The sequence below is a fragment of the Perca fluviatilis genome, chromosome 3 (assembly GCF_010015445.1).
Source record: "Perca fluviatilis chromosome 3, GENO_Pfluv_1.0, whole genome shotgun sequence".
Lineage (NCBI taxonomy): Eukaryota > Metazoa > Chordata > Actinopteri > Perciformes > Percidae > Perca > Perca fluviatilis.
In genome coordinates, this window is record NC_053114.1 from 23,408,017 (window position 1) to 23,435,031 (window position 27,015).

Below are 27,015 nucleotides of genomic sequence, written 5' to 3' on the forward strand. Positions count from 1 at the left end.
TTTTTGAAATCAATATGTTGTTGTACAGGCTTCATGCAAACACAACTCAGAATAAAACTAGTTATTTACATATTTATTGTGAATATTACCAGCTTTACTGCATTTATGTACAATAGGCTACAATAAAAACAGAACTGACAAACAGCAATTCATGCACATCAAACCAGACAACACAGCTACTTTGCAATGTAGCAGCAGTAGCAACAAATGATATGAAACAGATTTTGAATTCAGATAGAAAACTTTGTCATTACAACATCATAGAAAAACAAGTAAACACAGAGGTTTAAGGCATTTGTTTGTTGGGAAATGCATCGAGTATTTTGCAGGATCAAGCTCTGCACACATCTGACATCTGCAAACTTCATCAACAAGTGATGCTCAACAAACATGAGCAGATGTTTAATCCTGAGATGTGAGTTGGTCAGGCTTTGTTTTTAACTTTCATAATATAATTTCCTGATAGATAAAAATCACAACTGCAACATTTACAGAGTCAGTTACAAGAGGTTTCCATATAATCACAGAAAAATCTAAAGTGATCCTGTATTTCATAAATGACTAATCTGTACGGAAATATAATCTCAGGTGATTTTTACTTATCTGGTCCCTTGACAAAGTAATACTTTATAGCATAAAATGTACTCGAAGAGCTGTGTGAACTAACACTGCTTGATTTATGAGGTGATGAATAGTACAAAATAAGGAATAAGGTGTTGCAAGTAAATTGATAAAAGATATCTTTAAAAGAGTAGTATGAAGTAACTCTAAATACAAAAGCTTCAGGCTACAGAGCAGAAGGCGATCAATAAATTAATTGCACTACAACCCATTTAAATAGATGATGTTTTCTTTATATCTACTACAGCAACACTTAGTAATCAGATAGAGAGTAGGATTGGGTTACTAAAAGTCAGGAAATAATTTATTTTCACTGAAATCCTCACTCACATGTATCCCAACCAGGGTACAAGTTCTTCTCCTTTCTTGTTCATCTCTGAAATGAAGGTGCCTTTGTTTATGCCTACAGTATGTGCCATTTATTATCAACGCAAATAGTAAAGCCGACACACACACACAACCTAAACTCATGCACACACAAACTAATTGTATTAAATCAGAAACTGTCAATACATTTTCTTCATTTTTTCTTGCTTGAAATTCTATAAATGGTCCCGCAGCAAGTTGGAAATACTTTTGGAAGATGAGATGCATGAGCCTACAGCTGCTGTCTAACCATATTACTAACTCAGTCAGGGTGGAAATGATAACACTTATGATTGTTACAGTATGGCTGCAGTATGATGGAGGTATTTCTTTTTTTAAATGCACAGTTCTTAAGAGCCTTTCCCTTAACACAATACACTCAAATAACAAAACTGACAATCTCATAGCCCAGCTATAGATCATGGAAATAAACGTTATGTAGTTACCAATTTAAAAAATATATAATGAAAGAAAAAAGCATATGTATCCATAAAATTATATGATTTTTTTTAAACACAAACATTTTAAAAACTGACATATCTTCTTTTCTAAACAGTCGGAGTCCATCGTGTATTCTCAAGAATCACACGCAGACAAGTTAATTAATGATAACATAACCAACTCTTTAAAGGGTAATTACACCTAATGTCATATGTTTCAAAACACAAACTTTAACTTCACAACCACGAATACAGAGATTATTGTTTTCAGTCATGACAAATGGAGAGTTTGAAGGCGTTACATGGAGAATGATACAAGCTGTCGTTACAATCTTTTTGCTCTTTTTGCTATTATTTTCCAACTATCTTTTTATGGCACGGGAATGTTTCATCCACTTGAGATGAAGATTTTAAGCAAAGTGAAATGTTGCATTTCATATTTTTTTGGATACCTCTACACATATCCTAATATAGGAGGAGTCCATTCAGCAATAAAAGATATTAGCGTTTTTATCCCAAATATGGAAGCCCTTGTATGTGGAAGACACCCAGACATTCCACTCTTGGCTTGGTTAGTTGGAAGGTGTGAAGCAGGTGGCTACAGGCACTCAGACAACACTTCATGCTTGTCTGTCATCAAGGACATTTCTGACTGTGGCTCTGTGATGAAACTGGCACTCAGCTGGAGTTTGACCCTCTCCACCTCATAGTTGTGCAGGTACTCTTGAATCAGGTAGCGTTCTCGTTTAAACCGAGCCTTCACATCTGACGGGACGTCTGGGATCATCCATGCCACGAAGAACTTCACCATGAAGACCACGTGCTGCGGAGAAATGATTATCACATGTTAAACATATAATCCTTTAATTCTGAAAAATTATTCTTTGAGTAAGGAGTTAGGAAAAGATGCGTTGTCTTACTTCCATGATAATAATGAAGGCCATTTTGGCAGCCAAGATGTGCCAGAACTGCATTTTGTGCTCATACTGATGCGGGTGGCCTGGAGGGTTACGGTAGTCGCGGTATCTGTACAAAACAACGTCACACGGTCAGTAATGTTTCATTAATGTAATCATTAAACAAAATGGGATGGTACCAGTGCACATCAGTAAATGCTATAAGACTCTGAAACTCAGATAGCTCAAACAACTGATTTAAACACTTATAATTATTCTGGAATTTTAAAGCAAAAAATATTCATTCAGATGATACGTTGCACCTTTCAAGCCAACAATGACTTACATTCTGTCATAAAACGACTTCATTTTTATCCAATTTAGGGCAGAACAACAAACTGTAAACACAACACTGACATAATAATATAAAGTTGATATACCATGTTAACATACATGTTAAATTTTATTTTATTTACACGTCCAGCAAACACAGAGCAATGCTCGTATCCATTTGGAGTCATGTTTTTTTAGTTTTAGTCAATTATTGATTTAACTTCTAGCTCTAGTGTTGCAGGCTAAAACATTTAGATAAAAGCTCCATAGAGCTGAGGGTAACTAAAGAGACTAGTAACAATTTTCTGTGGGCTTGTCACAAGAAGCGACCCCTGCCACATTACACACTTATTTAAACAGTTGGTTATATTAAATATTGATTAGTGCAGGTCTAAAGCTTTTCAAAACTGTTAAATACGGAAAAGTCAAAAGCACAACAAGCTCTTTAAACTCTAATACCTGCAGGTTTCAGTTGAGTTAATAAACCAGTTGTCTTTTTCCTCGGGCATGTTGCTCTCAGGTATCGCAGAGATGTCGTATAATGACAGGCTGTTGTTAATGTAGCCACTCATGGTGCCATTTTCACCATAGGCATGAAGGAAGACCAAACGAGGGATCATGTCTGAGGTGAACGCCATTATGAAAGCCTGGGACAGAAGTAAGCACAAAAGGCTGTCATTGAAATGTTTGCTTCTGCAGTGAAATTGAAAAAAAGGGTTAGTTAGATGAATAGACTCATGCTAAAAAGCCTGTTACACATTTATCATACATGAAAATATAGAAATGAGCACAAACAAGGCCAAAATACTTACTGAATGTAACTGATAAACATACTCATACACTTCTACACATACTGTACAACACTCACATTGGTAACAACAGACACAATGGCCACTGTGTTAAGGATTTCCAGCCACGCTCCAATGTTTCGGGCCTTGGACGCCACCGGTCGTCTGAACTGGGTGGTAAACTTCCAGGCGTCCACCCTGATCTCCAGGATGTTGTTGAACAGAGCCAGGAGCGGAGCCAAGGGGAAAGAGGCCACAAACAAAGTGATGAAACCAAACTGGATCACTGAAAAGACAGGCAGAGCAGACAGAGAGCGTTAGTGATAGAAAAAAAGAGAAGAGAGTGGAAAACAGGGAAATGTAATAGATAGATTGAAACAAATACAGCATCCATTTAATCATACAGGCATTTATCTTGTTCTCCTGTATATGAGCTCACCCATCTCCAGGTACTCATAAAACAATCCCAGCTGGGTGAAGTTCAGCAGGACGTGGTCCTGCTCCCAGCGGCTGTAATGGTTCTCAGGACGGTGACGTCCCTTTCTGCTGTTCCACCAGTTACGCATTAACCTGTCAAGAATCCCACGAAGAAGAACCAGACGTCAAACTGCTGACATCTGACGTTGGGATTCGCACAAAGCAAGCAAGACATTTCCAAAGAGACATGACAGTGACAGTTCTCTTAGCCTATTCTTTAAAAGCCCTGTGTTTGTGGGGTAGAGAGGCAATAATTTGATTTGATTTATTCAGAAGTAGAAAAAAAAAATGTCTCTCCATTTTTACGTGGGTGTGTGCATCTGAAACAGGCTAGCTGCATGGTAGGAAATTAGATTTATTGAGGGTAAATCTACATGCACTACATTTGCATTAATACAATGCACTACAAGTTGCCAAAATGCAAATTGTAAAATAAAAAAGTTTGTTGAAAATGATTGTCTTGAGTTGAGTTCTATTGAGGTGAATAGTCAAGAGGTGAAAGACTGGGCGGAGTACAGAGATTGGATGGACTCACGGCAGCAGAGCTTCCTGAATGTTCCCCCAGAGTTGTTTTCCTGACATAACAATCACCAGCTGCGTGGTCAGCTCAATCAGACAGCCTCCAGGGTCACACTAGGACAGCAAGAGGTTTTTACGTTTTTACAGAACACACTTTTAGTTGATGCACTTCCTGTTGGCAGCACCAGATTATAAAGCTGTCCTCACTTTTAGAAAAATGTGACGACATGAAGCAGCCCTTTTCTATGGGGGATGTTTACTTAAAATATATACATCTCAGTTCAGTGCACAAAGTAACTCTAATCAATATTGTATAGGGCAATAAAACTCACCTCCTCATTTCTCAGTCCGCTGTCTTTGCCAAACATATATGAGTATTTACCAGGATGACCCACAAATTTGCCTTTGAAGAAGGCCACGTAGAAGCATGACGAGTAGTAGTTGACAAACTGGAAGAGGAACATCTTCATGGTCAACCTGTTCTCATACTCGAGGTGGGTCTTTGGGATTTCTACAGGAAGCAAACACCAGATAGTAGATCAGTGTAAAATGTTGTGTGTAAAAATGTCTGTTCCATGTTGTTTTTTTTGGATATATGAAAAGACAAAATGATGACTCTGTTGTACGCTCCTGTCATTTGTGTTTAGGTTCTTCTCAGCCCTTCTTTGATTCAGTAAATGTCAGATGAAATCGTCTTACCTATATCAGTGATCCAAATGGCCACCCTCTCATAAAAGAAGTTGAGGATCATGATGATGACAAAGTTGATGCAGGAGGCAGTGACAGAAGTCGCTAGCTGTGGAGTGATGAATCTTCCCACAAACTGGATATTCCTCAAAGGATCTTTAATGATACTTGCAAAGGCAGCATAGACTGCCAGCCTGTATGCTATGACCCCAATAATACAGGCCAGTATCAGGGAAATCTTTGGGGGGAGCACGCACACACACACACACACACACACACACACACACACACACACACACACACACACACACACACACACACACACACACACACACACAAACATAAAGCTGTTAATAGTATGGGACAAGGCAGGGACAAATACTTACTATGTATAATTGTAAATAGCACAAACCAGGACACACTAACACACACACACACACACACGACAGAGTTACCCAGAATATAACAGTGGCAGCCGAGAGGCAGAAGCGAGCACACTTGCTGGTGACGGGGAGATACGGCTCCATTTCCTGAAAGATTATTATTATTTATTGTATTAAAAGTAATGGTGCAATGTTATTATTTGCAAACCACAAAGTACATATATTTTGGCATGTTTATTTTCCATATTCGAAGCACCTTAGTGATCTTGTTGAGTCTCCTGTTAGTGCATCGGATCTCAAACTCGGGCCTGATTTGAAGCTGTTGCTGTTCCTCTTCAAAGTCCACCAAGTCCCACTCGTACTCCAGCCGGGCTTGACGCCGTTTCCAGAACTCCAAAAACAGAGTTACTGCCAAATAGATTTAAAGAAAAGGAAACAAAAAGTTGTGAAACCTTAGTTTGTGAGTGACCTCTAACAAATAACTTTTGTTGTATAAGGAAAAGTCTTGTGTTGTGCAGGTGATTCCATCCATTTTTTTGGGCAGAGTTTTTTTATTTTATAACCTGAATCATGCTACACTGCCAGTTCTTTAGGCGCTCTTGGCCCTTAGAGCGCTGGGCGAGCTTTCCAACTGCTTGGTATATAACAACATAATTGTGCTGGCATCTTGTTCTGGGCTCAAGCAGTACGGATAAATGATGCTTCAGTGTGAAAAGGCTTTAACTGTGAAAATCTGTCTCACAGGAGGGGGAACAAATTGGATCTCCAACACAGGTTAAACGCAGTAAGAGCAGCATCGACTGACACTTACCCCAAATCCCCATAAATATGGCAAAGAATACCGTTCCCTCATTATCAAACAGATGGGATTGCTGGAAGAGAGAATATGGAGACAATAAGTTCCTCAGTGACACGCTGGGCATTAACAGGGTGACATACTGCTGACTCAGCAGGGTACAATTTACTGCAGATATTTGAGTAAATTTCACACACACTAAAATTCAAGTTTAAAATATACACTTTTAGGTTTTACAGTGGTGTCCAATTAACATATGAAGTGTAATGTTTTACCCAGGATGAGAGACACGTAGAGTTGAGCTTCCAGAAAGGGCACTTTTTATCACAAAGTGGACACATCACAATGTTGCCTCCAATATCGGCGTCACATATTTCTTTGCTAAAAGGAGAGAGAGATAAAAGGGATGAAAAAAATGAAAATGTTTAAAAACAATGTTTAAAAACAATTATAACCATTTAGCATCCAGTTTGGAACAGCTTTTAATTGGAATATCAAAATAGACGTATTCATCTTAAAGGCATAAGTATAATATATTATACGGCCAAAAGTATGTGGATACCTCCGTCCACATATGTGTGTGTACTTTTGGTTTGAGGCTGCTTTTCCTGGGTTGGGCTGGACCTTTTAGGTCCAATGAAGGGAAGTCTTAAAGCAACAGCATTAAATTGTATTTATGACAATATTTTGATTAGAACTTTATGGCCACAGTTTGGGGAAGGCCCCTTTCTGTTTCAAAATAACAATGAACCACACACAAGGCGAGGTCAAATGGTTTTCCTAAGTTTGGTGTGAAAGAACCCCTGACCTCAATCCCCGCCCAACACTTTTGGGATGAACTAGCCAGGCCTTATTGTCTAACATCAATGGACTTCACTAATGCTCTTGTGGCTAAATGGGAAGAAATCTCAGCAGCCAGGTTCAACTGTCCTGTGGAAAGTCTTCCCAGAAGAGTGGAGACTGTTACAGCAGCAGATTAATGCTCATTTAGGAATTTAATGGTCAACAATCACACATGGGGGTAATATTCGGATGTCCATATACTTTTTGCCGAATGGTTAACCTTTCCCTAAAGCCCTCTGTTGGTACAAACCTTGACACGTTGTCATCGTAAGTGAGCACTCCATAGGTGAAACATATAAGGCCCATGACGGCTGCAAAGAACAGCATCTCTGTGTAGAAGCCCAGCCAGGCAAAGTAGATCCCAATCTTCTCCCCGTAGTACTTTCTACAACCAAAAAACAGCCCATTTAACTGTGCAGCTCTCTCTTTCCGATTTTTAACAGAATCTTAATTAAACACGCTTCAGTGAAATAAATATTAAATCTTGTGTTGAAACAAAAGATGATAGCATTCAGGTGTTGCCTGTTTACCTGATGAGGTTGAGAGGCTGCTCTTTGTAAAAGCAGAGAAAACTGGCCCAGTGCTTGTACAGGTTGTAGCGCTCACTCTCACATTCAGCATTTCTTGCCCTTTTCCAGTACTGACACTGAAAGGAAAATAAACAGTGTAATATGGAGCTGTTGAATCTTTGTAAATTAAAGAAAAAAGATCTCTGCAATAAAAGTACATGAGCTTGTTTCTGCAAATGTTGAACTATTCCTTTTATTCTCTTAAATTAACATTTTTAGAAACGTTTCAAACATTTTTCTTTGAAGTGAAAAAGAAAACAAATGCTTGGTGCTATATAATGTCATTAGTAAGAAACAAATAAATGTTATGTTATGCTGAGACCATGCTGATTAAGATAGTATTGGTTTGGAACTAGGAAATGCACAAACAAATGAATTACTACAATTTACTACTACAGAACCACTGTATACTAAGTACTATGACCTTTATTTATATATATATATATATATATATATATATATATATATATATATATATTGTACATATACTGTATATGTATATACAGATGCAACAAATGAAAACAAAATAGATAAATGAAATAAATAGTATATATGTAGTAGTATTAGTAGTAGTGAAAGTAGCATTAACAGTAAAAATGTACTCACTCTACATAACTGCTCCTGTCAGTGTTTTATTATCATGTTTTAAAATATTTTATAATATGTTATTCATGTCTTACATCATGTAGTGGAAAGGCTGCTGTATACGTCCCATTACTGAGTAGTCGCTTGATTCCCGTCTTCTCTCTTTCTTTCCGACCCTCTTTGTAGTACGGGCAGCGAGCCAGGATGTAGTACACCTTATAACAAGGACGGGATTTAACAAGACATAAGATAAGATAAAATAAGATAAGATAAGATAATACTTGATTGTCTGTTACACAAGAGTTACAGAAAACTTTCTTTGATCTTGGACCCAAGAGATATTTACAATGTAGCAAGTTAATTCTGATTTTAGATAAGAAATACTCACAATTCTGTTTCTTGTGGAAGGTGGGAAGAAATTATCCTTGTCAGTGATAAGGAAGAAGTCAGTTTTGGCCTTGTCGAAGGGGTAGGTAAAGTAGTCAGGTTGTGGACGCATGATGTGCTCTGGCAGGCGGAAAGGATGCGAGAGCCATTCCAGTGGGACATCTTGACTGTGGGGGATATCACTCAACTTGAAGGGAACTTTGATCTTTAAGACATCAGCATAGGTGGCCAGTACATCCCACGGAGCATGGATCTTTAAGAAATATGTCTTTTGGTCTTTGGAGTCCTGATACAAGATAGATAGAGTAGAGGAAAAAATCCTTTTTTTAGACAATTTCCTTTAAGTACTTGGGTGGCAGTATAATGTGTCTAAAACTGATCTATCCCTTTAAGACTTTTTCCCCCCTGTAGAATATGGTGTGCCTCAACAAACAATCCAGTAGGTGGTGCAGCTACTCTGTGGTTGAGTTTCTTACAGCTTTATCTTCCGTCTCCAGCTGCAGTCCTATTTTCTCAAGGTTGGCCTCAAACTCCCTCCTCCTCTCCTGTAAATAAACACACAAACCACAACCATGAGTGCCACACACACAGTATTCATGTGTTGTCTCCTTTACACATTAGAGAAATGTAACAAAGCCCCTGTTCCTCTACAAAAACTTAATTTGACTCTTTGTTTGTGGGGTTACAAACTGGTCAAACAGGGGGCATGAATTTGGTGTGGTAATGGTAGTGGCTTCTCACAAAAACTCCTGTTATAAAGACACTGTTATAACTTCTGAGGGATTTAGGGGATATGTAAAGCTCCTATCAATGGACACAGGGGGAGGCACATCTTTACTTGCTGACCTAGCTAAATACTGTGGGGGCAGTGAGGAGCACATTTATGTTTCAGACATAACACTGCCATATCTTCCAAAAGTCAGTGATAGAAAGGTGACCCTGGAAAACTGAATGATAATGAAAAAACGATGCATTTCATGCATAAAGTGCTTCAAAAATTACACAAAAAAAACATTTTCAAATACATTCAATTAACATTTAACAAATAAAAAAAACAAATATGGCAAACAAAAACAAAGGGACAAAATATAATATAAATAAATAACTTTCAAGCAAAATGATTAAAAGCAAGGCGACAGACTACTTGAGGTTAGTCTGTAGCCTTGAGGTTGAAAAAATGTTTCTTAAAGCAATTTTCAGAAGTTGCATGTCGGATGTTTAAGCTATTCCACAATTTTGGTCCATGGAAACAAAGAGCTGCCTTTTCAGAGATACAAAGAAAATGTTTCAACCTATGAGCACAGCTTGATCTTTGGTACTGCTGTTGTTCTGTGCAGCTTCCAAGTGTGAATGTTTGTGTGAAAACAGCCTTCCTGATAAATTAAGGTTGAAAATGTGGCCTAGATCAGTTAAGTCTCAGTTCTATGACATTTTCGTATTGCTGTTTGATGATGATGATGATGATGATGATGATAATGATGATGATGATGATGATGATGATGATGATGATGTAGCAATAACATGCTTCAAAATAGGAAGAATTTGTTAGAATAGTTCTCTGCCTTCACTATGCATGTAGGTGGACAGCTATGAAGAGCGCTAAAAAAACTTCCAACATAGTTTAAAGACAAGGAGTTGGCCTTTGAGATTTTTACTGGAAGCAATTGTGAAAACCCTAATGGACAACAAATTCAATCACAGTGGTTACAAATAAGAAAACAATGAGATTCCATAAACGAAAAATGAATTAGTACAGTGACAAAGAAACTGAATCCAACAAAAGCATAGATTAGCTCACTGTCAAATTAATTACACTGTGATTCATGCTAGGAGGAAACAAAATATCAACTACTAAAGAAAAAGTACAACAGTGATAAATCTAGCAAACATATTAAGTCCACAAGAGTAAACAATTTGCCAGACAGTTAGGAACAGTTATTTAAAATTAGAAGTTTCTTTGGTCCCCATCCGAGTCCTTTCATATTGGATATCTGCCGATAATGAGTCCGATACTTATATTTACCTCAATGTTAAATATGTATCTGACACATTGAAATAACCAATGTAGCCCTCTAAATTTGTCCCACCTTACTTTTCTCAAACTTCTTGACCCAAATACTGAAGGCCACAAATGTTGTATTTCTGTAGAAAATACATATTCTGAATCTCACTTCCTCTTTGTAGAACCATGTATTCTTGTTCTGGATATAAATTGTGTAACGCTGCCAACAGTACCACAGTTAGTCACTGGTTGCACTGTAAAAATGCTGAGTAGTCAACTGACGGCCACTTGACACTTTTCTGTTACACTTACCTGTTTCTTTTCTCCATCTTTGTCATCTACATAAGACAACACAAAGTCTATCCTCCGAACTCCGTCCCTGAAGAACACGGTGTCTGTGTTTGGTTGTAGCTTTTCGGTCTCAAGGAGAAACAAACAAACACAATAAGACTTTTAGTTTTCTCACAGAGTGGGAACTGAAAGCAAAGAGACATGTAATACTTGAACAATAAATACTGACAAAGCAAGAAATGAATCTTGAAGACAGACGTAAAAGGCTTAACACTTATAGATATACAGTATGACACATACGGAGAAGCACATTGTGTCCCATAATTATACATGTAATTTAGGTTACTATAGCTTACTAACTAGTACTAGTAGTAGGCATTCACGGTGCACAGGACTGAAAAGTTCAAGAGAATGTTGTTTCCTTGGGAAAAAGTTAAGAGGGAGGCCATGATGACAGTAAAAGAACCCACAGAAAAACAGAAAAATCCTGGACGTGGTACAATCACAGCCTGTCATTATACCAAAATAGTTGATGGTGGAGCGAGAAATGTGCTCTACATGTTCTATATCAACTTTTGTATTTCACTCATTGTCTTAACTCCTAAAGTACAACTTCTTTGACACTAGATGTTTTTTTTTTTCATTAATGTGGAAATGTGTTTTATTGACACTAATAACATGTATGGTCAACAGCACTCTCGCTGGAAATACTCAAATGAATGGATAAAAAGATAAAAAGATATAAGATCAAGTAATCTACAGTATGTGCTATACTGTAATCAGTGTCTACAACAGTGTTGTGCCTGAACGCGTTCATTGAACGATAGTTCATGAACTCGTTCATATTTTGGGCGAACGTGAACTGAACGTACTGTATTACTGCCTGATGAACGATACTGTGAACTCGTTCATTCTGGTGTCTGTGAACGGCACACTCTCTCAGTTTAACTTTGTTCAATAGGGTGCCAGATTTTTATAGAGCCTTCCAGGCGAAAACCCGGCTAAAAAACACCGTAAACAGGCCTTAATATGTAGTGGAAAAAACACCCAATCTGGCAACACCAGCCACCAGTGTCGCACCGCCGCATGCGTCATCAAAACAAAAAGCAGCATGTAGCAAGGAGGCGTCGTATGATCATTTAAACAAGTTTTATGACAAGGTCGGTGAGGATGGGAAAAAAAGAAAATCCGCACTTCAGTCACATCCACAGCAAACCTGAAACGGCACAATGAACTGAAGCAACATATGAAAAAAAAGAACTATGAAGTAGTTCATTTTTGGAACTGTGAAATTAGTTCAAAATTTTGAAGTATGAACTATGAACTGAACTAGTCATTTTTAAATTTATGAACTGAACTTTGAACTAGTTCATGTAGAAAGTGAACTTTCCCAACACTGGTCTACAATATACAGTATATGTCTTTATTTGTAGTGCTGTATTGTGGTTACAGTATTGTGGATTAATACATCAATATGTATCTCATAACCTTTAACAAACCTGGAATTTAAGATATGACTGTTTTCATTACCATACATTTTCTTGTAACAAACATGAGTTTGTAGACACTAGATAGAGTACAATCTGTACAATCTGTTTAATCTGAAGTTAAACAGGATTATTTTGATGACAGGAATGTACTAAAGTAAAATGGAAAACTTTATTTGAAATTTGAAATGAAATGTATTCTTAAAAATGTCAATTTGGGCCCCTGGTTAGCTCACCTGGTAAAGCGGGTGCCCATATATAGAGGTTTGCTCCTTGACGCAGCGACCGCAGGTTCGACTCCAACCTGCAGCCCTTTGCTGCAGGTCATTCCCCCTCTCTGTCCCCTTTCAAGTCTAAGCTCTCCTATCAAAATAAAGGCCTACAAATGCCCAAAAAATAATCTTAAAAAAAAATTAAATTCAATTTAATTATTAATATCTTCACATCCTTCACTTTTACATAAAAAAATGTCCACTTTCAATTTCCCAGTCAGGTTTATGATGTCACTGTTTGCAGCCAAGAAAAGGAGTTGAAAAACATAAATTTTCCAGTTTGTTCATTTTGGAGTGGTGATATCTGTCTGTCATGTTTTCAGAAGGCCCGTCTTGTTCACAAATTAGTGACAAAGCATACCTAAAGAGCAACAATATAAAAGGGTTAACCACAGCAGTACCCAGTACGTTCAGTAGTTTACTGAACCACACCCTGCTGGTTTATCACGCCCTCACATCCACTAACAGACCCTCTTGTAACAGGGGCGTGAGCGCTGTTTGTTATACTGTTATTTAATCATGTTCGGACCTAATGAGAACATTGAAAACAGAAGTGTTTGATAGATTAGCACTGATCTATTCATGCACTGAATTCTAGAGTCATACATCACAGAAACACAATGTAATCAGTGTTATCAATTAAGATGATAAACCATCTGGCCGTTGGCCTCACTGTATCACTGAAATCCCAACAGACTGACAACAGGCTTCTGTTTGAACAGCAAACAGTTTATTTCTGTCTCATTGTTCGAGAAATGAGAGGAGACTCTGTGAGACTTAGAGGTCTTGTGACTCAGCGGTGAGTCGACAAAAGGTCAGTCATCTAAGCACACGATTTTACACAAACATAAACAATGACATAAACAACTTTGTGGCTGCAAAAAAGCTTTGGAAAAATAACAAAAGCCAACTCCATGAAGACTGCTGAAACTCTTATATTGGACAGTTAATTTTAGATTATGAAAATGTTATTTAACAATGTAACAATTAAAGGAACAGTTCAATGTTTTGGGAATATATATATATATATATATATATATATATATATATTCACCTTCTTGCAGATGGTTTGATACCACTATTACATCAGTACAGTAAATATGAAGCTACAACCAGCAACTAATTATCTTAGCTTAGCACAAAGACTGGTAACAAGCTAACCAACTGCTAGCTGTAGCTTCAAATGTAGAGTACAGACCATACAGTCTATTGTACAGACAGAGAGTAGTATCAATCTTCTCCTCTAACTCTTGGCAAGAAAGGGACTATATGCTTAATGCCCAAAATGTTATCCCAAACTTATTCCTTTACAATTTGTAATTGTGTAGAAACATCCACAGAAGCATCTGACTTACCTCTGTAAATCCAGGCAGTGTCGCTCTTACATTATGGGCATCAACACCATTTCCACCATTTCCATCTGCAAAAAAAAGAAATTATTATTTTCATATGTTATTTTATATATTTATATAAAAGTAATGCCTTATGCAGTTCAATAAAAATACAACAATCACATGTACAGAAGCTGGTAAAATTGTCTAACAACTGAAATATGTCATGTTTAGCAAGAATTGAATGTGTGCATTGTCATGTTATATATATTCTTCCTCTGACCTTTGTCGTGCATGTGTCTTATAAAAGGTTAGTTCTGTTTTTTTGGTAATTTTTTATATATGTCTTTGCCTTCAGATTGAAGGTGTGTTAATGGCTCATGTCAATCAGCTCAGTCAGTGGAAGGTTGTAGGATTAATAGCATATTAACTCAAACAGGGGTAAATACCACAGACCCAGAGACTTATGACTCGTCAACCTAAAACTAAACTACATGTAGCAATGTACCAAGAAAAACTTGACTTTTTAGTCATCGATTCCACCATCCTGTTTACATGCGCCCACACCCAACAAGGGAAAACAATAGCCCTAAAAATAAGGTGATTGTTAGAATTTCACATCTGCTTCTTTAAAATGTACACGGTAGCCTAACAAGTACACTGTCAAGTGTTAAAGCAATGGAGTGGATATTCTTCTCTACTTATCCCACCGACATCCAGTAATTTAGCTAAACTACATTAAGCTCTGTTTTTATCCATACAGGATATAAGCTGTACTGTACATATAATAAGGTTCACTCATACTATCCCTTTAAGGGCAATGACCCGGCCAATAATTGTTATGGCCATGCATGAATCTCAGACGAACTTAATTTAACAAGGGCCCAAAAAACATCTGACAGTCTCCTGGCAACATCAGCAGATACAGATTCTTGCCTCATAGGTAAATAGGAGCTGAGAGACAGATGAGAACCACAAAGGCAGTGGCGGCACACACACACAGACACACACACACACACACACACACCCCTCTTCATCTCTAATACAATGACACACAACATTCCTGGAGTGCTTCTCTCTCCCTCCACTCTGGCAGAAGGAATTTGCTCATGTAGCATTGCTCTGCTCGCTGCCTGCTCCCCTATTATTCCAGAATGGTGGGAAAGCGGCACTTCCTGTGGGGGAGGCTAGAACATGCATGATGACATCAGTGAGGGGGAGGGGCCCGGGGGTTGGCGTTGCTGCTGTACCAGAAGTCTTACCTCCGCCTAACGAAACACATTCAGCACACAAAGGACACAAAGATCTCCAACTTCCTTCAGCTTCAACCCAGCTGCCTTTGATTAGACACAAGAATGTGACGGACAGCAGTGTGAGCCAATAAGAGAGGGACTGTGGTGTCTCCATGTGGAAGCTCAATGATAGGGCTGGACACTCACAAGGAAGGAATGAAAATATGCCCCCTTTTAGCCTGAGGAATCCCTGAGGTGTACAAAGGGCAAACGACAAAATACAATTTTTCCAGTGGGCTTGCTGGAAGCATCGTTGACTGTGGAGCCGACTTTCTCTTTAATCTTGGTCTCACTCAAACAGTGCACAGCCAGTTATCACAGCCTGGCTTGAGCAAACAGAAGCAACGTTCTAGCAGTGTGTTATATCAACTTCCACAGAGAGACAAATATATGGAGAAAGGGGTGATATTCACAGAGTAGCCTACCTTCTGTAGAACTGAGCAGCAACCTAGACTACACCACAGTGGCACAATTATTAATTAATGCAAAATTACCTTGGCAACCATGGCTTTTGAGGGCACAAATTAACTAACACACTTTCCACCCAAGCAACCCAATTATCCTTCAGCTGCTGTATATTTACAGTACAGCTGAGATATTCTCCTGTGAACATGCCCAACAGAAGAATGCCAAAATATATGCCAGTAACCTCTGGTGGGCACTAAATCAAAGTGACACTTTAAATCACATATAGTCCCAAATGGTCAGCTGCTGAAGAGCATTGCTCCTCGATATGGCAGCGAAAGAAATCCATAAGCTAATGACAAAGCCCTGATATGAGTGAGATGAACATTTCTCTTTGCTTTTGATGTGATGGGATATAGAAACGTTTTACAAAGATAAGACAAAGATGGGGGACTCACCGAGACAGCTTTTAAAAAGAATGGTCAAAATTGAAACAGCAGAGGCTGACTTTCAATCCCTGGTACAGGTCAAGCTCCACTCTCAGGTCCATAGAAAAATAAAACAGGTCCATAATTGCTGCTGCACCTCCATTAGCCAGAGCACTGAAGGCCAGTGAGGAAGGGGGGCCAGATGTATGGTGAGACAATACTCCTTCACCCTTAATAATTAAAGAAATAAGTGGCCTACAGTATATCAGAATAGAATGTCACTCGTGCCAATATGTCAGTTTCCAGAGGCATATGCTGATAATGCAGAAAGAGAAAGCAAATCCATTATTACCCAGCCGAATCATGCCAAAACCTATTTCACTACACCTGATAAAGTTTTCATTCCCGGTGATGGTGATTGCAGAAAATCTCCAGAAACAGAAAATTTGCATCTATATTCACACGTAACACCCAGTTGAGACACACATATAGTGCTCCTCAGTTTTATTTTACATGCCAGCATGTGTAAATGGCAGAAGAGAGCGGCCGCTTTTAGTGAAGGCTAAAAGCACATACACTAGCAGTGGTGGGAGGTAACTAAGTAGTACTGTAGTACAATTGTGAGGTTCTTGTGAGCACTTCCATTTTTTTGCTATAGTCTATACTTCTACTTCACTTTATTTTAGTAGTTTTTATATGACAGATGAAGTTACTATTTACTTTGAAGATCAAAATTACAAACTATAATGCAGTTGTAGATTAAACTACACCTAAATGCAACAATATGGCCTGATATAGCACTCTGGCAGGTGCCATTCTGTTCCCTAATGAGTACTTTTACTTAAAAATTTTTGCTGATACCTTTGTACTTCTTCTAAGGTAAAGCTGGACCTTTACGTGCAATAGAGTATTTTTTTGTTTGGTATTGCTGCTACTTTTACTTAAGTAAAAGAAATCAATACTTATGTATGACACTAGGAGTGGGCGATATGGATAAGATTCTCTGTAATGGTATATGTAACCTTATATTGTGATACTGACATATAATGTAATATATAATAATTTTTCTGGGTCAATTGAGTAACTGTCAAATAAACAGTTTCTTTTTTTTTTGCAAATCCAGAAAATGAAATACCTTAAAGATCAAGGTTCATTACATTGATGAAAACATTTTATGAAAATTCAATATTGACATAAAGCTGTCCTGCCAATTGATTTGCAACCTTGCCCCATAACAAAATATTGCTACCTGAGATATTAAAGAGATAGCGCTCACAGTATTAAAAGTATAGCCAATTATCTGGTCATTGAAAAAAAATTTTCTCCTCACGCTATACATTGTCAAATCGCAAAGCCCTAATTGACCTGAATTCCATGTAAACATTCAACTCAATGAGTGAATGCATCAGGGCAGATTGAACGCTCCAGCCATGAACACAGGACACAGCACACTTAGCTACCAGCAGCCAGGCTCTGCAGATCAGAAGCTGAGATGGAGGCTGAAGAGCAGGCAGAAACACACAGACATCTGGGTCTGATTAGCAGACTAACCAGAAAGCAGAATTTAAAGAACAGAAACAGAAAATATGGTCCATTCATCAGGAGACTTCAATGAGACACAATGAGAGGATGTAAAGAGAAATAGCAGAGGATGATGATGCGAGGACGGACAGACAGGCATCACATAAAGCCTCTGATCTGCCCGTACCTGAGTGCAGGTTTATCCTGAATGCGGTCAACACTGCAGGACCATCTTTAAAGGACAGACAGATAGACACAGGTTAGTGTTAAAACTGTGGGTGGTGAATATGCAGGCTTACAAAGTGCTTAGACACTCTGATTGACAAGAATTCATCAAAAAGTCACAGTATATAACAGTGCCCAAGGCCTACTTACTCTGAGCACTGCAGAGAAAATAAAAAACAACAGAACATTTATCTCTTGTGGTGATCAGACCAGGGCTTCCATCTGTAGCACAGCATCTATACAAGCAGTGATGATAACCTGAAAATAATGCAATAGGTAAAATACATTTGATCCATTAACAAATCAAATAGTTTTTTTTTTACTCTGACTGAAGCAGGCTGTGGTGGGTGTCGACTGTCGGTAAAAAAGCCCCATTAACAGCTCTTCTGTAGCTCTCCCACGAGGCTGGCACTCAGATAGACCGCCCTGCATACTACTCTCAAACAGATACATCTCAGATCATTGCTTTGCTTTGCACTTCAACAAGTGCAGACTAACTAACCACAGCTCCGGATTATGACGACATAAACCTTTTCTCAAGGGAAGTGATACAAACATGTCACAGATTGCCCTACAACTTCCCTCTAAGCAGGAGTTTGATTGCGTTTAGATGTAAATTAAATATTGATGTGATATAGGTTAGCACTCTGGTCTAAATTTAATGCATTACAGTGAAAGTCATCCACTCTACAGTCTCAGACAAGCCAAATGCCTGTCTTGATAATTCAGGTGATTTAGGCAAATGTGGAAGGCAGTCACATATGAAATAGTAAAGCACTAGACTGAAATATTAAATTTCATACCAAAACATGCGAGTGAAATGAGTCGTTATACTCTAGCAGGCGTGGTGTGTACAGTCAAACCACAACATCCTGAGCTCCAACAGGGCTAGGTCTTCTACAAGACATCCTCTCTATCTCTCCCCCCACATTTCCTGTCGAATCGGCTAACTATATAAAAAAGGGAAAGTTCATAACATGGAACATGATTCCACAATTTTTATGATTGATTCTTTTACTCTAATAACAAAATTCAATTGTGGAATCATGTTTGCTATGAGTTAAAAACAAAAACTGTAACAAGATTCAAAGTTCGTTCTCACCTCTAGGTCTATTCACAGTAACCGTTCTGGGGCTTTCTGAGTGCTTTAAGGTCTTCTAGTCTGTTGGCTTGAAAGAAACTGGAAATTAAATTTGACTTTCAACTCAATTCAAACTCATCTGCTGGTGAGAATTACGTGATATGATTGACAGCTCCAGAACAGCTACTAAATGGTCCTTGACGTGAAAATAATTTATCAAACTTTCTTCTTTTTTTAAATAATACCAAGCAATACATCTAATAGCACATATAAACCCTAGGAGTCACGACCACTGAGGAGAGAAAACCATTGACAAATATCCTCTTTTCTTTTTAGTAAGTAGTGCATTTAAAGTGCGAGTTGTGTTTTTGTGTTTGCATGAGTATTGCTTGCATTGCAATACATGCTTGCTTGTATTATCATGAGGAATACAAATTTCCTTTCTTATCATCAGGATATTGTAGTCCCAAAGGGGAGAGTTCCTGACAATCCCCGTAAAGCTTGAAAAGTGCAAAACACCACAAACTCTTACACAACAAGGTTTTGTGCAGGGTAGAGGGGATACTGTATTATCTTCATAAGACCAGGGGTGGAAGTAACTAATTAAATTTACTCTTGTTACTGTAACACAGACGTCTTTTTTCGGTAATAAAAATCGATAATTTTACTTTTACTTAAGTCATTTTTATCACAAGTTAAATACTTTGCTACATTTCAAGTTGGGTAGAATGCAGGTGTGTCTGCCACTGCAGGAGGGCAGAGCTTGATAGACGTGACACTCTGCACTCAGCTGACATTCCAGATGAAGAATTGTTTATGTTCACTTGCAGAGAGTCTGCCGTCAGCGGGTGGGACGGCTGCGGAAAGGCGGTCATATCCGGGCCTAATATTTAGTGAACAGTACAAATGTACAACAATGCAATCAGATTAAGGATCAGGTCCTTATGGATTATGGTTAGCATTATTGTACCTCAGCATAGTTAACATAAGTGGTCATGTCCTTTAAAATATTTAACGCAGTAATGTTTACTCAGAATACATTTTACCTGACCTAAGTTTTACTTTTTTATTTAAGTAAATTTGTACAAAAGTATGTTTACTTGAATAGAGTTTCTCTAAAGTACCAGTACTTTTACTTGAGTACAATATTCTAGCACTCTTTTCACCTCTGCATAAGACACAACATAAAATAAAATGCCATGTTTGATATCTTTGATAGTCTGTTGAGCAAGGCAAGGAGTCAACACAGATTAGACACAGAAAGTTGCTCTCTTGCTTGCATAACATGCAACCTTTGGTCTGGTTGTTTGCTTTTGATATTTTTCATGTTAGATGGCAACAGGGTGAGTAAGTATGCTTGATTCTGTACTATCAGTTGACTTATATTATCTACTGTAATCTTGGTTGCTTTCCATAGCTTATTTAGTATCATGCCTCCATCAAATGGGGTAATGCAATTACAATGCCTGTTTCCATAGCAACTATTTGGCCTTGTTTCACCTCTGACTGGAAGATGACTTCATCTGCCGTGGCTGCAGAGAGCAGAGTGAGATCCCCTTAAATGGAAGCAAATCCCTTAAAACATGAGTAATTACTATTGAGAGCACTTTTAGTCATTTAATAAGAATTATTGGCTGACTGTCCCTGATAGATGCAAATCACCTGGCAACCCACTACAGATAAGCTTTGAGTCCAATGAAGATGACACCAAGTACCTGCTTTGTAATTGTTTATGATGTCACAGTACATGTTGTGTTCATCCAGTAGTACAGTAGGACATCAGTAATGACTGTCTATAAATCAGTGTTCGGGAAGCTCAGCTATGATCAAGGTAATATACTCCAAACACACACAACCAAGGTCACCACCGCTCTAAACAAATCACCATCAATTCCTCTCTCAGTGCCGGATCAGTCCACACACTACTCAAACTTGCAGCTGTCACCCCCATCCTTAAGAAACCTAGTCTTAACCCGGACATCGGTCCAACCTCCAACCCATCTCCAACCTCCCCTTCCTATCTAGAATCCTGGAACTTGTTGTCGCTGCTCAAATTAAAACCCATCTCACCTTCAATAATCATGAACCAATTCAATCTGGATTCCGCTCACAACACAGCACTGAAACAGCCCTCCTCAAAGTCACCAATGACCTTGTCCTTTCCCCTGACTCTGGCTACCTCACAATTCTCATCAAGCTCAACCTCACTGCAGCCTTCAACACCATCAACCACTCCATCCTCCTGTCCCGACTGGAAAGCTACTGCAACATCACTGGCACCGCACTCTCCTGGCTCCGTTCCTATCTCACCAACAGACAACAGTTCATCCACATCAACAACTGCACCTCTGCTCCTCTGTCACAAGGCATCCCGCAAGGTTCGATGCTTGGTCTTCTCCTGTTCATGCTCTATATCCTGCCACTCGGAAATATACGCAAACATGGTCTCCACTTCCACTGCTATGCCGATGATGTCCAGATCTACATTTCCCCCAAATCCATCACCGCAGCTACATCCTCCACCCTGACCAACTGCCTCACTGATATTCCAACCTGGATACAAACCAACTTCCTCCAACTCAATTACAATAAATCCGACTTGATTATCATCGGCCCGAAATCCTCACAAATAACACCCACAACTTCGATCTCCTTGTCAACAGCTCCACCCTGTCTTCATCCCCACACATCTGTAACCTCTGAGTCAATTGCCCGTTTCCGCCCATCACTCACCTTCTTTGGTGCCAAAACTTTGATTCACGCCTTCATCACTTCCAGAATTGACTACTGCAACAGCGTTCTCTATGGCTCATCTGCAAAAGCCTTAAATAAACTTAAATACATCCCAAACTCTGCTGCCCACCTGCTCCCGCGACCACATCACTCCCGTCCTCCAGAATCTCCACTGGCTCCCTGTTCCCCAACGCATCCAGTTTAAAGTGCTCCTCCTCACCCACAAAGCCCTCCATAACCAGGCTTTACCTAACAGACCTGCTCCACTGCCACAATCCCCCCTGTAACCTCCGCTCCTCTGACGCAAACTTCCTCTCCCCACCAATCAGGACCAAGCACCCTACCTGGGGTGACAGAGCTTTCACCATCGACCACCACCACCTGTAGAACTCTCTAACCATACACAGCCATGACTGTACTGACCTGGACACATTCAAATCACTCATCAAAACACACCTCTTCAGATTAGCTTTCCACCTACAATAGTCTTACATATTATCTACTTCTAGTTACTAATTGTACTGTTTTAATATGTTTGTTTTATCTGTTGGTTTTATTGCTTCATCTGTTTACAATGTGCTGGTTTTATTATAAAGTGTCTTTAAGTACCATGTAAAGTATTAGGGCCCGAGCACGAAAGTGCAAGGCACCTATTGTTTTTGTAAGGATTATTATTTTTCCGAGTCCTTCGTTGCATTTTTGAGGGGGTTAGAATGCACAAAAACTCACAAAACTTTAGGGGGCTCCATAGCGCCTCCTAACATGTGCCTTAATTCGTAATAAAGTAATAAGTTCATATACCAACATAGGTCTCATCTTCAAGTCCATGGAGCTATTTTTAGAAACAATTACAAAATTATAAAATTTCCAAAATCTTGGTTTTCGTGCAAAAATCGTCATTTTACAAACACTTGTTTGAGGACTTTAGGATGCACGAAAACTCTCAAAATGTTGCAGCCATGTGCAGAATAGGAAACTCTTTCATCTGAATTCACATTTAGGCTTGGGAGTGGTATGGTTGCTCTATAGCGGCCCTTGGGCACATTTTTGACGGCCTCAATATATACGAAAACTCACAAAAATTTGCAAACATAAACACCTGGGAGCTTTGCAAGATTGTACAGCAATTTGGCCCATACCTGTAAGCGGGCTCCATAGCGCCCCCTAATGCGTGGAAGGCCTTAACTTGGACAAAGTTGCTCCGATCTTCACCAGATTTAATACACATATTGCTCTAATCATTGCGGACATATTTCCCATTTACCTTCATTAGCTCTGCCCAACCGGAAGGCGGCCATTTTTAATTTATGCATTTTTCATGTGTTTTACATTCATTTGAACTTGTCCAAGGGTGTGATTTCAATCTTCTTGAATCTTTGGTAGTATCTGTTGCCCCTCATGACGAAAAGTTATTCAAAGAATTTTGATAGTTGAAAAAATGCGTTATAACAACTTCCTGTCTAAACAGGAAGTTGCGTTATCTTGGCAACAATTATTCCGATTGCCCCGAAACTTGACAAAGTTGTTCCTCATGGCCAATTTAGCATCTGTGCCAAACCTGGTGGCAGTTGACCATTAGATGGTGCTGTTTTATCTATTTTTTAAATAATCAGCAAAATATCGATATATGGGAAACCTACTTTGTCTAACTGCTTCTGGGGCATGAGTCCGATCGGCACAAAAACTTGCATATAGACTCGGAGGACCCTCTCTGACAAAAAGTTATCAAAAGAATTTTGATAGATAAAACAATGCGCAAGTTATGGAGGACCAACTTCCTGTAGGTGGGTGTTCGAAACAGGAACGGTTGTATCTTGCCAACGGCTATTCCGATGGACACAAAACTTTACACAGTTGTTCCTCATGTGCCAATGAGGCTGTGTGCCAAATGTGGCGTCAATCAGCCTTTAGATGGCGCTGTTTCATTTTTTAAATTAATTAGCAAAATCGCTATATGCTACTTTTAGGTGGCTGTCGAAACAGGAACGGTTGTATCTTGGCAAAAGTTATTCCAATTTACATGAAACTTAGAATGCGTGGTCTACATGTGATATTGAGCAGCCCCTTATACTCTAGCCACACCCATGTACACAGACCACGCCCCTTTCATAACTTGTGAACCGTTTAAGGTATACTCTTGTGAGACGTATCATTGAACTCAGCAAAGAGTTCCTTTTTAATTGGTGACGGTTTGCCCTGCCCCAAATGCTTAAGCCACGGCCCCTTTAATAACTAATGACCCTTTTCTTGTATACTATTGTGTGAAATATCATTGAACTCAGCAGAGACTTGCCTTTTCATTGGTGACTATTTGCAGTGTCTGAGTGCCGCGCAAATGCACGGCCGCAAGGAGCACCATCCGCTGAAGGTCTGCCCTGATAAGAGCCTGAATAAAGCCTTTGCAGAACAAGAGCAGTCTATTAACCCACAGCTCACCCTAGATAAACAGTGTGTTCATTATCACCTCGCTGATTAACATAATAAAGAGTGTTGGGTATACAAATGAAAAAGGTCTGATCAGATTCAACATGAATGCTGGGAAATAAATCATCTTTATTGTTCAATTCCCTTTAATGATTCTTCAGTGATGCAGTGCATCTGATTTCATCCAGCTGTTAGGTAGACATATGCAGGGTTACGATAGAAGTGAGCAACAGGTTGTTTGTTATTATCGCATAACATAGCTACAGATTGTAATAACTGTTAAGCTGACACAAAAAGAAAAGCCCTCATAAAATCACTAATTTACTCAATTGCATTTCTAAATGAAGTCATCTAGAGTACATACGATTATTTCCAAGTAGTAATTTTAGTGACTTTTCATACAGTAATTTCACTTTTAGAATCAATATCTTTGGGTTACACTCATAACATTGCTGTCACTACATCTTAATGTATGAATTGCTTATAAAGTTCTAAGATGCACTTTAAATATTACATCTTAATGATGCTTAAATGGGCATTTGGAAGTATTCTATAATTGATAGTCCATTAAGACAAGTTATTCTACAAAAAACTGTCATCTTCATTAAAACGCAGTACTGCTCTTATCACAAGAGCACCAGACTTTTCCAATAAAAGGGGACAAGCAAGGGTCAGTCAGTACACACTATGCACTTGTATCACAATTGTATCTTAAGAATATCCTCCATGTGTGCTTTGCTTCTAACACAAGTTTCTGCTGGAAACCATAATTTCTCCTGACCTATCTGACATGGCACAATTACTGGACTTCTACAGACATTAGGGCTTCAGCTACTGTAGTTTTGAATATGAAACTGCACATTTGAAGAGTGATACGACAGGTTCAAACGAGGAATTTTCAGTCCCTGAGATAAGTGAGTCATGGATTATGTAAACATGGATTGAAGACATCAAATCAGTGTTGTAGCACTTTGTCTTAAAGCCATTACTTAATCACGGCACATTAGACTGATCTGCTTCCTCGAACACAGAGGTAAAAACAAGCTTTTGGGTTAATACATCAGCAATTAGATTTTTTAAGTGACCTTTCCATTATGGTAGAGCAATTAGTCATGAACCACAAGTGGCCATAAGTGTTTTTTTCCATTTGTAAACACTCAATTTCCTTTCCATTTGACTGTAGCTGTGTGACATTTCAATTATTAGAATTAACACAACCATTTGTATCCCTGTTCTGGCTATGCAAAATAAACATAATGAATTGTCTTTTAGCATATAGTTTGAATGCAAGAACCAACTCTGCATTCTTCTCAGTTTGGCAGATTTGTTGCTTAAGAAAGCCACTATGGCAATACCATCTTCAGAAACTGCTGTGCTGTGGAAGCTATGGGAGACATAATGCAGCACTTAAAGGACCAGAGCCCTCCTCTATTATGACATATGGAGCTAAATGGAAGTAGAAACTATTAATCTTTACTCATTTGGTGTCCTCGATGATAACAGTATATGGAAATATGCAATACATATTGCTAATTTCATCACCGTAATGGCTGAAAGCAAAACTACAACTGGGTAAACTGTCCAGACTGCTAACCTCCAGATGGACTCTAGTGACCACGCTGTCTGAAACCACAGGCTGAAAGTGGCTTGCTGTTTAGTGCAGAGTCAGTGAAGCCTGACTATCTCAGGGAAAGGCAATCCATTTAGATATTGACATAGACACGCTCAGAAGGTAGCAGAAAGGAGAAAATTTGATTGGTTTACTCACATGCTTGATCAGTTTGCCCTTTTGGCAACTTAAATTAATTTACAATGAAAAAACATGGAAATGAAGATGCTTCTGGGATATTCTGCTACAGTATCTACTGAGATTTTACAGTGATGACGTCTGACAGGTGACTTCAATCACCCAGATCCTACAAATGTGCCTCAATTTGGGGAAGACCTGGCAGTTTTAAGGGACATACCAAAATACAAAATTTTCCCAGAAACACCCAGTGAGTTTTGATCTGTTTGCCTCGTGGCTTGTCATGGGATTGCTGATAACTTGCTGAAACTTGTCTGACCCGTCAGATTAAACTTGTTTGTGGGCAGAATAGTTTCTTTTTAAATGGATGTTGTTTTATCTGTTATACAGCATTCATTGGGATTTGACAGCATTACCTCCTGACAGAGATGTCTGATTAGTAATCAAGATCCTTCAAACCTGTTTCATGCATGACATGATTGTTTGCTTGCCATGTCAGTGCTGAGAACAGCTTTTATTTTGATATGAGGGTATATTCTTCAAAATCGTATTTTAATTGGAATATCAGTTATTTGGGGTAAGGATTAGGCTAACCATGTACCCTAGTAGAGTGCTTCTTTGCCAGAGCAGCTACTACAAGCAGTAGTAGAGTCTTGATGACAAATATTACGCATTTGACAAACATCCTCATGACCCCAGTTAAAGGATAAAGGTTAATGAGTGTATCTTTATTTAGTAAGCCTACCTGCAGTCTGTGATTCCGTCGCGTTCTGTAGCTCTATCAAAGTTTCATCCTTCGTCTTTCCCGTTATTCGTCTCATAGCGGCCAGCGGTGTTTTTTTTCTTTTTTTTTCTGAAGGCTTCACCTCCTCAGAAAAGCGGGGAAAAACAGTGAGAGGATGCCGCTCTGATCAGGTCGCGTCGATGAAGACTCCAACATGCAAGCATTGGCCGATCACACACTGAAATCAACGGGTCCGATTCAGATTAATAGATCGGGAATGGATCATATTTACATTATGACCAATCTTCACTGAAACTGTACCCTGCTGGGCTCCCTGGCGCTACCCGAGAAGACCAAGCACA

The 27,015-nt window shown here is 38.9% G+C and overlaps 1 protein-coding gene across 5 annotated transcripts; it reads right to left on the minus strand.

The window, feature by feature from the left end:
- Positions 1-52: 52 nt before the first annotated feature.
- On the minus strand, positions 53-27,015 carry ano5b (anoctamin 5b). 5 transcript variants are annotated; one of them, XM_039795389.1, is made up of 21 exons: positions 18,268-18,412; positions 17,907-17,951; positions 14,098-14,162; positions 11,005-11,112; positions 9,167-9,235; positions 8,692-8,976; positions 8,399-8,518; positions 7,680-7,795; positions 7,400-7,534; positions 6,582-6,687; positions 6,322-6,382; positions 5,767-5,918; positions 5,583-5,657; positions 5,140-5,365; positions 4,773-4,951; positions 4,457-4,554; positions 3,884-4,014; positions 3,525-3,730; positions 3,116-3,303; positions 2,348-2,453; positions 53-2,250 (listed from the first exon to the last, which is right to left on the minus strand). In XM_039795389.1, the coding sequence occupies exons 1-21, from the start codon at positions 18,395-18,397 to the stop codon at positions 2,026-2,028; spliced, it is 2,826 nt and encodes a 941-aa protein (XP_039651323.1). In that variant the 5' UTR covers positions 18,398-18,412; the 3' UTR covers positions 53-2,025. The 5 variants fall into 5 exon arrangements, with proteins under 5 accessions (XP_039651323.1, XP_039651324.1, XP_039651325.1 ...); XM_039795390.1 differs by lacking the exon at positions 18,268-18,412 and adding an exon at positions 26,675-27,015 and having other exon boundaries at positions 2,026-2,250; XM_039795391.1 differs by lacking the exons at positions 17,907-17,951; positions 18,268-18,412 and adding an exon at positions 26,675-27,015 and having other exon boundaries at positions 2,026-2,250.

Bases quoted from the DNA above. Each gene is read 5' to 3' on its own strand.
- ano5b (XM_039795389.1), bottom strand. From the start codon at position 18,397: ATGTATCTGTTTGAGAGTAGTATGCAGGGCGGTCTATCTGAGTGCCAG. The intron at 8,519-8,691 runs GTGAGTATTTCT...CCTTGTTATAAG, and splicing joins CTTCCACAAGAAACAGAATT to GTGTACTACATCCTGGCTCG. The intron at 7,796-8,398 runs GTAAGACATGAA...TTTTCCTTTCAG, and splicing joins CAGCCTTTCCACTACATGAT to TGTCAGTACTGGAAAAGGGC.